Below are 17,328 nucleotides of genomic sequence, written 5' to 3' on the forward strand. Positions count from 1 at the left end.
TACGCAGACGACACCATTCTGTATACATCTGGCCCTTCTTTGGACACTGTGTTAACAAACCTCCAAACAAGCTTCAATGCCATACAACACTCCTTCCGTGGCCTCCAACTGCTCTTAAATGCTAGTAAAACTAAATGCATGCTCTTCAACAGAATTTTGAATATTTTAGAATATGTGGACAACTATAAATACCTAGGTGTCTGGTTAGACTGTAAACTCTCCTTCCAGACTCACATTAAGCATATCCTATCCAAAATTAAATCTAAAATCGGCTTCCTATTTCGCAACAAAACCTCCTTCACTCATGCTGCCAAACATACGCTCGTAAAACTGACTATCCTAACGATCCTTGACATCGGCGAAGTCATTTACAAAATAGCCTCCAACACTCTACTCAGCAAATTGGATGTAGTCTATCACAGTGCCATCCATTTTGTCACCAAAGCCCCATATACTACCCACCACTGCGACCTGTATGCTCGTTGGCTGGCCCTCTCTACATATTCGTCGCCAAACTCACTGGCTCCAGGTCATCTATAAGTCTTTGCTAGGTAAAGCCCCGCCTTATCTCAGCTCACTGGTCACCATCAGCTCACCCACCAGTAGCACGCACTCCAGCAGGTATATTTCACTGGTCACCCCCAAAGCCAACATCTACTTTGGCCGCCTTTCCTTCCAGTTCTCTGCTGCCAATGACTGGAACGAATTGCAAAAATCACTGAAGCTGGAGACTTGTATCTCCCTCTCTAACTTTAAGCATCAGTTGTCAGAGCAGCTTACCTGTACACAGCCCATCTGTAAATAGCACACCCAACTACCTCATCCCCATATTGTTATTTCGATTTTTTTGCACCACAGTATCTCGACTTGCACATCATCATCTGCACATCTATCACTCCAGTGTTAATGCTAAATTGCCTCTATGGCCTATTTATTTCCTTACCTCCCTAATCTCACTTTTTATTTATCACACATTTTTTTTAACATTTTGACTATCATTAATGTCATGATATTTTGAGTAAAGAAAAAAAAGAATGAAATATTTTGGGTAGATGTTCCAAAAATATAAATATGTAAAGTGTTGGTCCCATGTTTCATGAGCTGAAATAAAACATCCCAGAATTTTTCCACACGCATGAAAGATTATTTCTCTCAAATCTGGTTCACAAATTTGATAACATCCCTGTCAGTGAACATTTCTCCTTTGCCAAGATAATCCATTCACCTGACAGGTGTGGCATATCAAGAAGCTGATCAAACAGCATGATCATTACGCAGGTGCACCTTGTGCTGGGGACAATAAAAGGCCACTAAAATGTTAAGTTTTGTCACACAACACAATGCCACAGTTGTCTCAAGTTTTGAGGGAGCGTGCAATTGGCATGCTGACTGCAGGAATATCCACTGGAGCTGTTACCAGAGAATGTAATGTTAATTTCTCTACCATAAGCCGCCTCCAACGTTGTTTTAGAGAATTTGGCAGTACATCCGACCGGTCTCACAACCGCAGACCATGTATAACAACGCCAGCCCAGGACTTCCACATCGTCTGAGCACCCGCCACCCAGAGCTATTTGACCAATTAGGAGAGTGATGTGGTGCTGCAGCAGTTGACCTGGCCTCCACAATCAACCGACCTCAACCCAATTGAGAAGGTTTGGGATGAGTTGGACCGCAGAGTGAAGGAAAAGTAGCCAACATGTGCTTAGCATATGTGGGAACTCCTTCAAGACTGGTTGTCCTGGTAACAGAAACCAGAGGGCAGATCTATTTTATTTGTTCAAACTAAACTACAGCACTTACTTTGATGAGTCAAATCTGATCCTTTCTTCTCTCCTCCTCCTCTCACAGTTCCACTCAGCCCCGTTGTTTTCCTGCAGTCCACCAGCAGCACAGACAACCTCTTCATACCCAGCAGTAAGGTGCTACCGGGAGAGGCACAACACGGGGACTCCGGGAGGACGGAAGGGCTAGCGTTGTCCTGGTAACCATAAAGAGGGGACACAGACACATGTCATTATGGATGCTGATGTAATGGTTGTTATAAAGTGCTTTACAGAAACCCAGATCCCGATAGAGCAAGCTGTATGCTAGACCAGACTAAGCTGTACCATCTGGTGTTGTGATCTGTAGAGACTCTTCTCTGCCTCGTCAGCATCAGGATGTTGTTGAGGCTCCCCAGAGGATCCACGATAGTCATGTCTCTCTCCTGTGTGAACGAGAACATCAAACCGATTGTAAACTTATGATCTTCTATTACAATCATAGGATCTAACAAGAGGCATTAATATGTCTAAAAAGGGCCTAAAATGGCCACTTCCATCATTATTTTATTAAATATATTTTTGTGATGCAAATGTAAAAGGGTCGTTCCACGAATTGGGTGAGTTTTGCATTCCTTTTAAGTATAAATTATGCACCAATATTGAATTTTAAAACCCCACATTAGTTCAACAATGGCAGAGTTTGTGCCCCTGTTTAAGACAGTACTCACTGGTGTTAATCTGATCTTCTGTCTCCTCCTCTTTCACTCCCAAAACGACTTCCTCCTTCACCTTTATTGAGTCAGCCTCCTCTTCCTCTCTAAAAGGTTCTTCCTCTTTTTCCCCTATAACATCCTCCTCTTTCATTCTGAAAGCTTCTACCTCCTCTTCCACTCTGCCTGCCTCTATCCCCTCTCCCACTCCTAAAGGTTCTTTATCTTTTTTCACAGCAACATCCTCTTCTTCTTCTTTCACTTTAACAGCCTCCTCTGCCTCCTCTTTCATTCTGAAAGTGTCTACCTCCTCCTCTTCCACTGTGACAGCCTCTATCCCCTCTTCCTCTTTCACTACAATATGTTCTTTCTCATATTTCACTGTAATACCCTCATCTTTCAGTGTGATATTCTCCTCTTCCTCCTTTTTCATTCTGAAAGCTTCTTCCTCCTCCTCTTCCACTGTGACAGCCTCCATCCCCTCTTCCTCTCCAAACGGAGATTTCTCTTCTTTCACTGTAACACCCTCTTCTTCTTCTTCTTTCACGACAATGTTCAGCCCCAGAGCTTCTTTCTCCGTCCAGTAGACCTCCTCTTCTTTAGCAAGGGGCGAGTAGTTTAGTGAGCTCATGGTCCGGGATGTTAGCTAGCTAGTTAACATTAGCGACTAGCCTAGTGCTAGGCTCAGTATCAATCTTTAACAAGTTTGCAAATTGAACAACCAAATTAGCTTAAAGTTAACCAGTAGAAACGTCAACAGAATTGTGTTTAAAACACTGAGATTAGCTAATGTACATTAACATGGTCTAAAACGTCAATCTTTCAGTTTTATGTTGGCTAGCAAGCTACCGAGGCGTTTGAAAGATTAGCCGTGTTGTTGCTCCTGAAGAAGCGTCCAGTCCACTAGATTACACGTCACGCAAGAAGAGTCAGCTGAAAGACGCATATCGCCATCTGCTGGCTGGAGTGGGTACCGCAGTTTGGAAACAACAGTTACTACACTTTTGTATTGGAAAGAACGTCATAATAATTTAACAATAAACTGATATATTTTCTCTTCCATCTTACAAATAATACTTTCCTGTACACAGAAGTATAAGCTTAATATGAACATGTATATTGATTGAATTTATTTGACAGTTTGTAAAATACATACAATAAGGGCGCTCCAGCTGGTGACGCCTCCACATACAATTTAAGAAAATCATGAAGGATAACACAATAATGCTTAACAGATATTTACATGGTGGTCCTTTTCAAAAGGGAAAGGGGAAGGGGGAATACAACAAGGTTAGGCGGCGATTGTAATGACAACAGACAATGACAGACACAATTGTTGTTTGTTTCACAACATCCGATAATTAATACAATTTCCTTTCCTAATAAACAACTATGGTACGTCTTCCTTGTCTCACATACCCTTAATATATAAACAATCAATCCCTAATATATATAAATATACACAAGACAATCACAATATAATAAACAACATACCCTTAATATATAAACAATCAATCCCTAATATATATATATATACACAAGACAATCACAATATAATAAACAACATACCCTTAATATATAAACAATCAATCCCTAATATATATATATATATACACAAGACAATCACAATATAATAAACAACATACCCTTAATATATAAACAATCAATCCCTAATATATATATATGTATATATATATACAAGACAATCACAATATAATAAACAACTATGGTACATCTTCATTGTCTCACATACCCCCAATACATTTTGATTTGGCAAAATTACACAACTCAAATTCTTACACTATTAACTACTATCTTACACTACTTCTAACAAATTTGGCAAATACGGCTATTGGATCTTCCCAGACTCTTATCATCGGATGGACCCCAGCCATCAATCTGCAAGGCTTTGATCTTCCCAGACTCTTATCATCGGATGGACCCCAGCCATCAATCTGCAAGGCTTTGATCTTCCCAGACTCTTATCATCGGATGGACCCCAACCATCAATCTGCAAGGCTTTGCTCTTTTGATCTGTGGAGCCTTGCAAGTTGATTTGGAAACAATAAATTCATAAAATATTTGCTTGTTAGTTTGGATGAAAATGTAATTGAAACCAGAGTGAAAATTATCTTGAAGTTATACATTAGAATGTATTTCCTGTTGGAGTTTACATTATAGGACCACTACTTATTCAGTAGTTATTCAGCACACTACTATGATACACAGCCCTATGATATCCTTATGATACCCATCCTTATGATACCCATCCCTATGATACCCATCCTTATGATACCCTATGATATCTATGACACACATCCTTATGATACTATGATACCCATCCTTATGATATCCTATGATATCTATGATACTATGATACCCATCCTTATGATACCCTATGATATCTATGATACTATGACACACATCCTTATGATACTATGATACCCATCCTTATGATACCCTATGATACCCATCCTTATGATACCCTATGATATCTATGATACTATGACACACATCCTTATGATACCCTATGATACCCATCCCTATGATACTATGATACACATCCCTATGATACTATGATACACATCCCTATGATACCCATCCCTATGATACCCTATGATACTATGATACACATCCCTATGATATCCTATGATACTATGATACACATCCCTATGATACCCATACCTATGATACCCTATGATACTATGATACCCATCCCTATGATATCCTATGATACCCATCCCTATGATACCCTGTGATACTATGACACACATCCCTAAGGGCCAGTGGAGGCGGCGCCAGACATTATAGCACCAGTACTTAATTACCCCCAACATCATTCTGAGATAACAGTTTATTTACATAAAAATACATGCAGTAGTGAAAACACTGGAAAGTCAATACCTAACACGAATTTCCCGAGTCTCTGCAGCCTACTCTCCCACCACGTATAGGGCTTGCACCTCTCCTATGTCCCACTGTTCAGAGGCATATATTTATCCTACTGTTCAGCAGCCTAAATCTGTCCTCTTTCCTACTGTTCAGTAGCCTACATCCTTATCTCCTGTGTGTTTTATCTCATGTGTTCTCATGTTACCTAACTGATTAAAACAATTTCCACACTGGGAGGAGTGGTAAGGCTTCTCCCCTGTGTGTGTATTCTCTCATGTGTTTTCAAGTTCAATAACTGGGTAAAACATTTTCCACACTCAGAGCAGTGGTAAGGCTTCTCTCCCGTGTGTATTCTCTCATGCCGTTTCAGGACCCCTAACTGGGTAAAACTCTTTCCACACTGGGAGCAGTGGTACAACTTTTCTCCTGTGTGTACTCTCTCATGTTGTTTCAGGTCCCCTAACTGGTTACAACCCTTACCACACTGGGAGCAGTGGTAAGGCTTCTCCCCGGTGTGTGATCTCTCATGTTTTTTAAGGTAGCTTTTCTGATTAAAACTCTTTCCACACTGGGAGCAGGGGTAAGGCTTCTCACCTGTGTGTAATTGCTCATGTGTTTTCAGGTTACATAAGTGGATAAAACGCTTTCCACACTGGGAGCAGTGGTAAGGCTTCTCCCCTGTATGTATTATCTCATGTGTTTTCAGGTTACGTAAGTGGGTAAAACGCTTTCCACACTGGGAGCAGTGGTACAGCTTTTCTCCTGTGTGTATTCTCTCATGTCGTTTCAGGTCACCTAAGTGGTTACAACCCTTTCCACACTGGGAACAATAGTACAGATTTTCTCCTGTGTGTATTCTCTCATGTCGTTTCAGGTCACCTAAGTGGTTACAACCTTTTCCACACTGGGAACAATAGTACAGCTTTTCTCCTGTGTGTATTCTCTCATGTCGTTTCAGGTCACCTAACTGGTTACAACCCTTCCCACACTGGGAGCAGTGGTAAGGCTTTTCTCCTGTGTGTATTCTCTCATGTTTTTTCAGGTAGCTTTTCTGGTTAAAACGCTTTCCACACTGGGAGCAGCAGTAAGGCTTCTCCCCTGTGTGTAATTGCTCATGTGTTTTCAGGTTATTTAAGTGTGTAAAATCCTTTCCACACTGGGAGCAATGGTAAGGCTTCTGCCCTGTGTGTATTCTCTCATGTGTTTTCAGATTACACAAGTGGGTAAAACTCTTTCCACACTGGGAGCAGTGGTAAGGCTTCTCCTCTATGTGTATTCTCTCGTGTTTTTTCAGGTAGCTTTTCTGGTTAAAACCCTTTCCACACTGGGAGCAGTGGTAAGGCTTCTCCCCTGTGTGTATTCTCTCATGTTGGTTCAGGTGTCCTTTCTGGTTAAAACTCTTTCCACAGTGGGAACACTGGTGTCTTCTTGCTGGTTTGGACGTCCCTGGCTCTGGTTCTTCTGAGTCTGGTCTTTCTCCTGCTAAAGACAGAGTGTTCATTTAAATAGAGACCTGAATGAAACCTCCACATGATAAAACGGCCTTGCTACGAGGGTAAATACTAATCAGATCCCTCAATAACCTGATGCCAGTTTTAACAGTCTTGGTGTGATTTTAAAACAAATATTGTAGAGCTTCCTGGTAATTACTGATAATATGTTTACATTACTTATTTTATTCATCCTGTTTTACAAGTCAGAACACAAAAAACTAGACAGTTCTAGGACACTGAAGACACAGACGTCGCAAGATTCCAATCGAGCAGGTGGTTCTAAATATATAACTTTCATAGCTGTATGATACAGAATGCGACCTACGATATGATACAGAATGCGACCCTTAAACTGAAAAATAAGTAAATTAGGAATTTTGTGTGGAAGTCCAAAACTAGTTTTTATGTCGAAGATACAAAGCACATCACATCCCCGTTGTTGAAAGGGTTCGACACATGCTGTTTAAATGGCCCAATTTCTTATTTAGACGTTCACAGATTTTCAACATTTTGACTATCGCCGATGTCATATTTTGGGTAAAGTAAAAAATAAGGTGAAATATTTGGGGTAGATGTTCCTAAAACTGATAGTTACTATATATAGTAAGTCTATATACAGCCATATCATAGAGTCTGAAAAGGCTTGTTCATTCTCATGTGATCAATAACCTATGACATCATATGTTTCTAAAACTGATAGCAACTACACTGAACAAAAATATAAACGCAACATGTAAAGTGTTGGTCCCATGTTTCATGAGCTGAAAAAAACGATAGCAGAATTTTTCCCCATACGTACAAAATGCTTATTTCTCTTGAATTGGGCACAACTTTTGCATCCCTGTTAGTGAACATTTCTCCTTTTCCAAAATAATCCATCCACCTGACAGGTGTGGTATATCAAGAAGCTGATTAAACAGCATTATCATTACACAGGTGCACCTTGTGCCGGGGACAATAAAAGGCCACTCTAAAATGTGCAGTTTTGTCACACAACAATGCCACAGATGTCTCAGAGGGAGCGGGCAATTGGCATGCTGACTGCAGGAATGTCCACTGGAGCTGTTGCCAGGGAATTTAATGTACAGTACCAGTCAAAAGTTAGGACTCACCTACTCATTCAAGGGTTTTTCTTCATTTTTACTATTTTCTACATTGTGGAATAATAGTGAAGACATCAATACTATGAAAAACACATATGGAATCATGTAGTAACCAAAAAAGTGTTAAACAAATCTAAATATATATTAGATTCTTCAAAGTAGCCACCCTTTGCCTTGATGACAGCTTGGCATTCTCTCAACCAGCTTCACCTGGAATGCTTTTCCAACAGTCTTGTAGGAGTTCCCACATATGCTGAGCATTTGTTGGTGGTTTGTTTGCAGCAATTTGACCATGAAGGCCTGATTTACGCAGTGTCCTCTGAACAGTTGATGTTGAGCTGTGTCTCTTAATTGAACTCTGTGAAGCAGTTATTTGGGCTGCAATTTCTGAGGCTGGTAACTAATTAACTTTTCCTTTGCAGCAGAGGTAACTATGGGTCTTCCTTTCCTGTGGTGGTCCTCGTGAGAGCCAGTTTCATCATAGCTCTTTTGCGACTGTACTTGAAGAAACATTTAAAAAGTTCTTGAACTTTTCTGGATTGACTGACCTTCAAGTAATGATGGACTGTCTTTTCTCTTTGCTTAATTGAGCTGTTATTGTCATAATATGGACTTGGTCTTTTACCAAATAGGGCATCTTCTGTATACCACCCCTACCTTGTCACAACACAACTGATTGGCACAAATGCATTAAGAAGAAAATAAATTCCACAAATTTACTTTTAAGGCACACCTGTTAATTAAAATGCATTCTACGAGCCTACCTCATCAAGCTGGTTGAGAGAATTCCAAGAGTGTGCAAAGCTGTCATCGAAGCAAAGGGTGGCTAATTTGAAGAATCTCAAATATAAAATATATTTATTTGTTGAACACTTTTTTGTTTACTACATGATTCCATATGTGTTATTTCAGAGTTGATGTCTTCACTATTATTCTACAATGTAGAACATAGTAAAAATAAAGAAAAACCCTGGAATGAGTAGGCGTGTCCAAACTTTTGACTGGTACTGTAAATTCCTCTACCATAAGCCGCCTCCAACATCATTTTAGAGAATTTGGCAGTACGTCCAACCGGCTTCACAAATGCAGACCACGTGTAACCACGCCCGCCCAGGACCTCCACATCCGGCTTCTTCCCCTGCGGGAGACTGAGACCAGCCACCTGGACAGCTGATGGAACCGAGTAGAACGTCTCTCTGTAATAAAGCCATTTTGAGGGGGAAAACTAATTCTGATTGGCTGGGCCTGACTCCCCAGTGGGTGGGCCAATGCCCAGTCATGTGAAGTCCGCAGATCAGGGCCTAATGAATGTATTGACATTGACTGACGTATATGTACTGTAAATCGTTGCGTTTATATTTTGTTCAGTCTATATATAGCCATATTATATAGTATGTAAAGGCTTGTTCATCCACATGTCATGAATTCACTGTGACATATTTGTATACGTTTTATTAGACTTATGACGTAATAGATCATATGGGTTGAGTAGTGTTTTATGATGTAATAGATCATATGGGTTTGAGTAGTGTTTTATGATGTAATAGATCATATGGGTTGAAGAGTGTTTTATGATGTAATAGATCATATGGGTTGAGTAGTGTTTTATGATGTAATAGATCATATGGGTTGAGTAGTGTTTTATGATGTAATAGATCATATGGGTTGAGTAGTGTTTTATGATGTAATAGATCATATGGGTTGAAAAGTGTTTTATGATGTAATAGATCATACGGGTTGAAGAGTGTTTTATGATGTAATAGATCATATGGGTTGAAAAGTGTTTTATGATGTAATAGATCATATGGGTTGAAAAGTGTTTTATGATGTAATAGATCCTATGGGTTGAGTAGTGTTTTATGATGTAATAGATCATATGGGTTGAGTAGTGTTTTATGATGTAATAGATCATATGTGTTGAGTAGTGTTTTATGATGTAATAGATCATATGGGTTGAGTAGTGTTTTATGATGTAATAGATCATATGGGTTGAAAAGTGTTTTATGATGTAATAGATCATATGGGTTGAAAAGTGTTTTATGATGTACTAGATCATATGGGTTTAGTGTTTTATGATGTAATAGATCATATGGGTTGAGTAGTGTTTTATGATGTAATAGATCATATGGGTTGAGTAGTGTTTTATGATGTAATAGATCATATGGGTTGAGTAGTGTTTTATGATGTAATAGATCATTCGGGTTGAAGAGTGTTTTATGATGTAATAGATCATATGAAGAATGGCGCTGAAGGAGATGGCATAGTCTCTGATCTGTAGGTATCTGAAAAAGTTACTTCTGGGAAGATGATACGTTTCCCTCAGCAACTCAAAGGAGGCAAAGGTCCCTTCTATATATAGATCCCCTATGGTATTTATCCCCAACTCTCCCCATCGCTCAAAGTTGTTATCAAGGTTAGAGGGAGAAAAGGAGGAATTCCTGACAACGGGGAGCATGAATGATATTGGTCTCATGTCAAAGTAGACTATAATTTGCTTCCAGATACGGACTGTGCTATGTATAATAGGATTGTTACGATAACGTGACATCTCCAGATACGGACTGTGCTATGTATAATAGGATTGTTACTATAATGTGACATCTCCAGATTGACAGGCGACACAATCCCAGCGCCAATAGAGAAGGGGTGGATATCCTCACGGTCCGTACTCAACCAGCTGGATGACGGATGTGTGTCATCCAGCCAAAACGTAACAGCGTGGAGGTTAGCAGCCCAATAGAGAAGGGGTGGCAATCCTCACGGTCCGTACTCAGCCAACTGGATGACGGATGTGTGTCATCCAGCCAAAACGTCACAGCACGGAGGTTAGCAGCCCAGTAGTAAAATATAACATTTGGGAGAGACGATCCTCCTTCCATCTTGGATTTACAGAGGTGTTGTTTACCTATCCTGTGTGTTTTATAATCCTCCTTCCATCTTGGATTTACAGAGGTGTTGTTTACCTATCCTGTGTGCTTTATAATCCTCCTTCCATCTTGGATTTACAGAGGTGTTGTTTACCTATCCTGTGTGTTTTATAATCCTCCTTCCATCTTGGATTTACAGAGGTGTTGTTTACCTATCCTGTGTGCTTTATAATCCTCCTTCCATCTTGGATTTACAGAGGTGTTGTTTACCTATCCTGTGTGTTTTATAATCCTCCTTCCATCTTGGATTTACAGAGGTGTTGTTTACCTATCCTGTGTGTTTTATAATCCTCCTTCCATCTTGGATTTACAGAGGTGTTGTTTACCTATCCTGTGTGTTTTATAATCCTCCTTCCATCTTGGATTTACAGAGGTGTTGTTTACCTATCCTGTGTGTTTTATAATCCTCCTTCCATCTTGGATTTACAGAGGTGTTGTTTACCTATCCTGTGTGTTTTATAATCCTCCTTCCATCTTGGATTTACAGAGGTGTTGTTTACCTATCCTGTGTGTTTTATAATCCTCCTTCCATCTTGGATTTACAGAGGTGTTGTTTACCTATCCTGTGTGTTTTATAATCCTCCTTCCATCTTGGATTTACAGAGGTGTTGTTTACCTATCCTGTGTGTTTTACAATCCCAGATGAAGGATTGATAATTGAGTCCAGTTGTTTATGAAAGGATTTAGGTATGAATACTGGGATGTTCTGGTATAGGTAGAGCAGTTGTTTATGAAATGACGTAGGTATGAATACTGGGATGTTCTGGTATAGGTAGAGCAGTTGTGGGAGGAAGACCATTTTAATGGCATTCATTCTTCCGAGCAAAGAAATTTGGGAGAGTTCTCCAAAATTGTATGTTTGCCTTGAGTTTTTGCATCAGAGAGGGGAAATTCTCTTTAAATAGTGAGAAGTATTGCTTGTTAACTACACCATTTTACGATCCCGTAACCAATTGTGCGATTGTGTATGCTTCTTCTCGTTATTTGTAACTTATTTTGTACATAATGTTTCTGCCACTGTGTCTTATGACCGAAAATAGCTTCTAGATATCAGGACAGCGATTACTCACCCCGTACTGGAGAAATACTTTTTCTTCAATGAAGGATTTACTTCAGAAGCCGGACAAGGCCCTCATCCTCGTCATTCGCATGAGAAAGAAACGGAGGTATCAGGGACGAAGGTCCAGGTGCCTTGTAAGGATCCGTCGCCAAGAGGGTAATCTACCTTTACCATCGGTCCTATTAGCCAACGTACAATCAATCGATAAAAGACGAAGTACGATTACGTATATATCCTACCAACGGGACATTAAAAACTGTTTCACCGAGTCATCATATCACAACCAGCTATTGTTGGGAGTCCCATAGGGCGACGCAGAATTGGCCCAGCGTCGTCTGATGTAGGCCGTCATTGTAAATAAGAACTTGTTCTTAACTGACTTGCCCAGTTATATAAAGGTTCAATATAAATATGGCCATAAGCAAACAGGAAAACACTCATCCAGAGGTGGGCTCCTAGTGGCCGGGGACTTTAAACAGGAACACACTCATTCAGAGGTGGCGCTCCTAGTGGCTGGAGACTTTAATGCAGGGAAACTCAAATCTGTTTTTCCTCATTTCTACCAGCGCGTAAAATGTGCAACCAGAGGAAAACTCTAGACCACCTTTACTCCACACATAGACGCAAGTTTGCGGACGACACTACAGTGGTAGGCTTGATTACCAACAACGACGAGACGGCCTACAGGGAGGAGGTGAGGGCCCTCGGAGTGTGGTGTCAGGAAAATAACCTCACACTCAACGTCAACAAAACAAAGGAGATGATTGTGGACTTCAGGAAACAGCAGAGGGAGCACCCCCCTATCCACATCGACGGGACAGTAGTGGAGAGGGTAGTAAGTTTTAAGTTCCTCGGCATACACATCACGGACAAACTGAATTGGTCCACCCACACAGACAGCGTTGTGAAGAAGGCGCAGCAGCGCCTCTTCAACCTCAGGAGACTGAAGAAATTCGGCTTGTCACCAAAAGCACTCACAAACTTCTACAGATGCACAATCGAGAGCATCCTGTCGGTCTGTATCACCGCCTGGTACGGCAACTGCTCCGCCCACAACTGTAAGGCTCTCCAGAGGGTAGTGAGGTCTGCACAACGCATCACCGGGGGCAAACTACCTGCCCTCCAGGACACCTACACCACCCGATGTCACAGGAAGGCCATAAAGATCATCAAAGACAACAACCACCCGAGCCACTGCCTGTTCACCCCGCTATCATCCAGAAGGCGAGGTCAGTACAGGTGCATCAAAGCAGGGACCGAGAGACTGAAAAACAGCTTCTATCTCAAGGCCATCAGACTGTTAAACAGCCACCACTAACATTTAGTGGCTGCTGCCAACATACTGACTCAACTCCAGCCACTTTAATAATGGGAATTGATGGAAATATATGTAAAAATGTTTCACTAGCCACTTTAAACAATGCCACTTAATATAATGTTTACATACCCTACATTACTCATCTCATATGTACAGTATATCACAAAAGTGAGTACACCCCTCACATTTTTGGAAATGTTTGAGTATATCTTTTCATGTGACAACACTGAAGAAATGACACTTTGCTACAATGTAAAGTAGTGAGTGTACAGCTTGTATAACAGTCATGAGAAAATCAAAAGAAATCAGCCAAGACCTCAGAAAAAAATTGTAGACCTCCACAAGTCTGGTTCATCCTTGGGAGCAATTTCCAAACGCCTGAAGGTACCACGTTCATCTGTACAAACAATAGTACGCAAGTATAAACACCATGGGACCCCGCAGCCGTCATATTGGCTCATTCATCCCCCTCTTCTCCCCTGTAACTATTCCCCAGGTTGTTGCTGTAAATGAGAATGTGTTCTCACTAAACATACCTGGTAAAATAAAAATAATTTAAAAAATACAGCTACGGAAGGAGACGCGTTCTGTCTCCTAGAGATGAACGTACTTTGGTGCGAAAAGTGCAAATCAATCCCAGAACAACAACAAAGGACCTTGTGAAGGCGCTGGAGGAAACGGGTACAACATTATCTATGTCCACAGTAAAACGAGTCCTATATCGACATAACCTGAAAGGTCGCTCAGCAAGGAAGAAGCCCCTGCTCCAAAACCGCCATAAAAAGCCAGACTACAGGTTGCAACTGCACATGGGGACAAAGATCATACTTTTTGGAGAAATGTCCTCTGGTCTGATGAAACAAAAATATAACTGTTTGGCTATAATGACCATCGTTATGTTTGGAGGAAAAAGGGGGGAGGCTTGCAAGCCGAAGAACACCATCCCAACCGTGAAGCACGGGGGTGGCAGCATCATGTTGTGGGGGTGCTTTGCTGCAGGAGGGACTGGTGCACTTCACAAAATAGATGGCATCATGAGGCAGGAAAATTGTGGATATATTGAAACAACATCTCAAGACATCAGTCAAGAAGTTAGAGCTTGGTCACAAATGGGTCTTCCAAATGGACAATGACCTCAAGCATACTTCCAAAGTTGTGTCAAAATGGCTTAAGGACAACAAAGTCAAGGTATTGGAGTGGCCATCACAAAGCCCTGACCTCAATCCTATAGAAAATGTGTGGCCAGAACTGAAAAAGTGTGTGTGAGCAAAGAGGCCTACAAACCTGACTCAGTTACACCAGCTCTGTCAGGAGGAAGGGGCCAAAATTCACCCAACTTATTGTGGGAAGCTTGTGGAAGGCTACCCGAAACGTTTGACCCAAGTTAAACAATTTTAAAGGCAATGCTACCAAATACTAATTGAGTGTATGTAAACTTCTGACACACTGGGAATGTGATGAAAGAAATAAAAGCTGAAATATATCATTCTCTCTACTATTATTCTGACATTTCACATTCTTAAAATAAAGTGGTGATCCTAACTGACCTAAAATAGGGCATTTTTACAAGGATTAAATGTCAGGAATTGTGAAAAACTGAGTTTAAATGTATTTGGCTAAGGTGTATGTAAACTTCTGACTTCAACTGTAATTATGACATAACATTGAAGGTTGTGCAATGTAACAGCAATATTTAGACTTATGGATGCCACCCGTTTTATAAAATATGGAACGGTTCCGTATTTCACTGAAAGAATAAACATTTTGTTTTCGAAATTATAGTTTCTGGATTTGACCATATTAATGACCTAAGGCTTGTATTTCTGTGTGTTTATTATATTATAGTTAAGTCTATGATTTGATATTTGACAGAGCAGTCTGACTGAGCGGTGGTAGGCAGCAGCATGCTCGTAAGCATTCATTCAAACAGCACTTTACTGCAATTGCCAGCAGCTCTTAGCAATGCTTGAAGCACAGCACTGTTTATGACTTCAAGCCTATCAACTCCTGAGATTAGGCAGGCAATACTAAAGTGCCTATAAGAACATCCAATAGTCAAAGGTATATGAAATACAAATGGTATAGAGAGACATAGTCGACGCGTCATAATTCCTATAATAACTACAACCAATATTGAAGACTCATGTTAAAAGGAACCACCAGCTTTTATATGTTCTCATGTTCTGAGCAAGGTGTCCATGCTCAGTCCCCTCCTGTACTCCCTGTTCACTCATGACTGCACAGCCAGGCACGACTCCAACACATCATTAAGTTTGCCGATGACAACAGTGGTAGGCCTGATAACTGCACCATCGAGAGCCTCCTGACTGGTTGCATCACTGCCTGGTATGGCAACTGCTCGACCTCCGACCACAAGGCACTAAAGTACATCACTGGGGCCGAGCTTCCTGCCATCCAGGACATTTATACCAGGCGGTGTCAGAGGAAGGCCCTAAAAATTGTCAAAAGACTCCAGCCACCCTAGTCATAGACTGTTCTCTCTTTTACCACATGGCAAGCGGTACCACATGGCAAGCGGTACCACACGGCAAGCGGTACCACACGGCAAGCGGTACCACACGGAAAGCGGTACCACATGGCAAGCGGTACCACACGGCAAACGGTACCACACGGCAAGCGGTACCACACGGCAAGCGGTACCACATGGCAAGCGGTACCACACGGCAAGCGGTACCACACGGCAAGCGGTACCACACGGCAAACGGTACCGGAGCGCCAAGTCACAGGTGGAGATAACCAACATATATGGTCGATTCCGTGGGAAAGTCAACCTGAACATGTGTAACGGGGGTGAGAACGGGACGTAAACTCACTCCACAGCTAGCTTGAAACGTCACAGATGGAGATAACCAACATGTACCTTTTGTATATCTTCAATCGGTTCATTGTCAAGGAGAGCGGTCACATGTGTTGAGAAGCAGAGGATCAACAGTTTAAGCCCGGTATGAGGACAGGGACAGTGGAGGAAACTAAACTGTTAGCAGCACATTGATGTCAAAAAAGTTAGTAATTTCAAATGAAACAATGTTCTTTAAAGTCTATGTTGGAGTTCAGCCGTCATTTGACCTGATAAAGTAGAAAATTAAATGAATTTTGGCCATTACAGAGTCGGAGGCCAAGTCTCACAAAAAATGCTTTTCATTTATACATATTTCATGGCTTTTAGAAAAGGCTTACAGAGTTTGTTTTAAACAATATATTTGTTGTGTAGATCAGATGTTAATGAAGCAATACAGACCACATTGAAGTGTCTGGAGTTTAGTTTGTGTGTTCTAGAGTCTTGTAAAGAAAGGGGGGGTTGACTGGGACAGACAATGTAACATCTATAATGTTTTGAGAAAATGTTTTTGTAAAACATGCACCTAACATCAGATCAAACTTTCTCTCTAAAGCTAACTTTCATTAGGGTTTAATATGGTCTATTGGTTTCTCTCTTTTCATTGGCAGAATCCTTTTTCAGTGTTATGATATTCATAACATCCATATCCACCAGTCTATCTTCCTGTCAACTAACAGAACTCTGCTGGTTGTCCTGGTAACAGATACCAGTCTATCTTCCTGTCAACAGAACTCTGCTGGTTGTCCTGGTAACAGATACCAGTCTATCTTCCTGTCAACTAACAGAACTCTGCTGGTTGTCCTGGTAACAGATACCAGTCTATCTTCCTGTCAACAGAACTCTGCTGGTTGTCCTGGTAACAGATACCAGACCATCTTCATGTCAACTAACAGAACTCTGCTGGTTGTCCTGGTAACAGATACCAGTGGGCAGATCTATTGTATTTGTTCAAACTAAACTACAGCACTTACTTTGATGAGTCAAATCTGATCCTTTCTTCTCTTCTCCTCCTCTCACAGTTCCACTCAGCCCCGTTGTTTTCCTGCAGTCCACCAGCAGCACAGACAACCTCTTCATACCCAGCAGTAAGGTGCTACTGGGAGAGGCACGACACGGGGACTCCGGGAGGGAGGAAGGGCTAGCGTTGTCCTGGTAACCATAAAGAGGGGACACAGACACATATCATTATGGATGCTGAT

General features: G+C 41.2%; 2 protein-coding genes across 6 annotated transcripts in view; one reads left to right on the forward strand and one right to left on the reverse strand.

Moving 5' to 3' along the window:
* LOC139546469 (piggyBac transposable element-derived protein 4-like) overlaps nucleotides 1-17,328 on the reverse strand; it is a 226,838-nt gene that overhangs the window by 148,884 nt on the left and 60,626 nt on the right. Inside the window, exons 1-2 of one of the 5 annotated variants that reach the window (XM_071354913.1) lie at nucleotides 2,784-2,873; nucleotides 2,495-2,701 (exon numbers count right to left, since the gene is read on the reverse strand). The exons of 2 other annotated variants lie outside the window; for them this stretch is intronic. In XM_071354913.1, coding sequence (XP_071211014.1) covers nucleotides 2,495-2,630 — 136 coding nt within the window. In that variant the 5' untranslated portion in view covers nucleotides 2,631-2,701; nucleotides 2,784-2,873. Of the gene's footprint in view, nucleotides 1-2,494; nucleotides 3,341-17,100; nucleotides 17,279-17,328 lie in introns of those variants that run through there. 2 more of the 5 variants (XM_071354885.1, XM_071354878.1) reach the window with 2 other exon arrangements.
* Nucleotides 1-17,328, forward strand: part of LOC139546449 (piggyBac transposable element-derived protein 4-like) — a 252,812-nt gene that overhangs the window by 48,228 nt on the left and 187,256 nt on the right. The window lies entirely within an intron of this gene.

Source organism: Salvelinus alpinus, chromosome 2, assembly GCF_045679555.1.
Source record: "Salvelinus alpinus chromosome 2, SLU_Salpinus.1, whole genome shotgun sequence".
In the NCBI taxonomy this organism is placed as follows: Eukaryota; Metazoa; Chordata; class Actinopteri; order Salmoniformes; family Salmonidae; genus Salvelinus; species Salvelinus alpinus.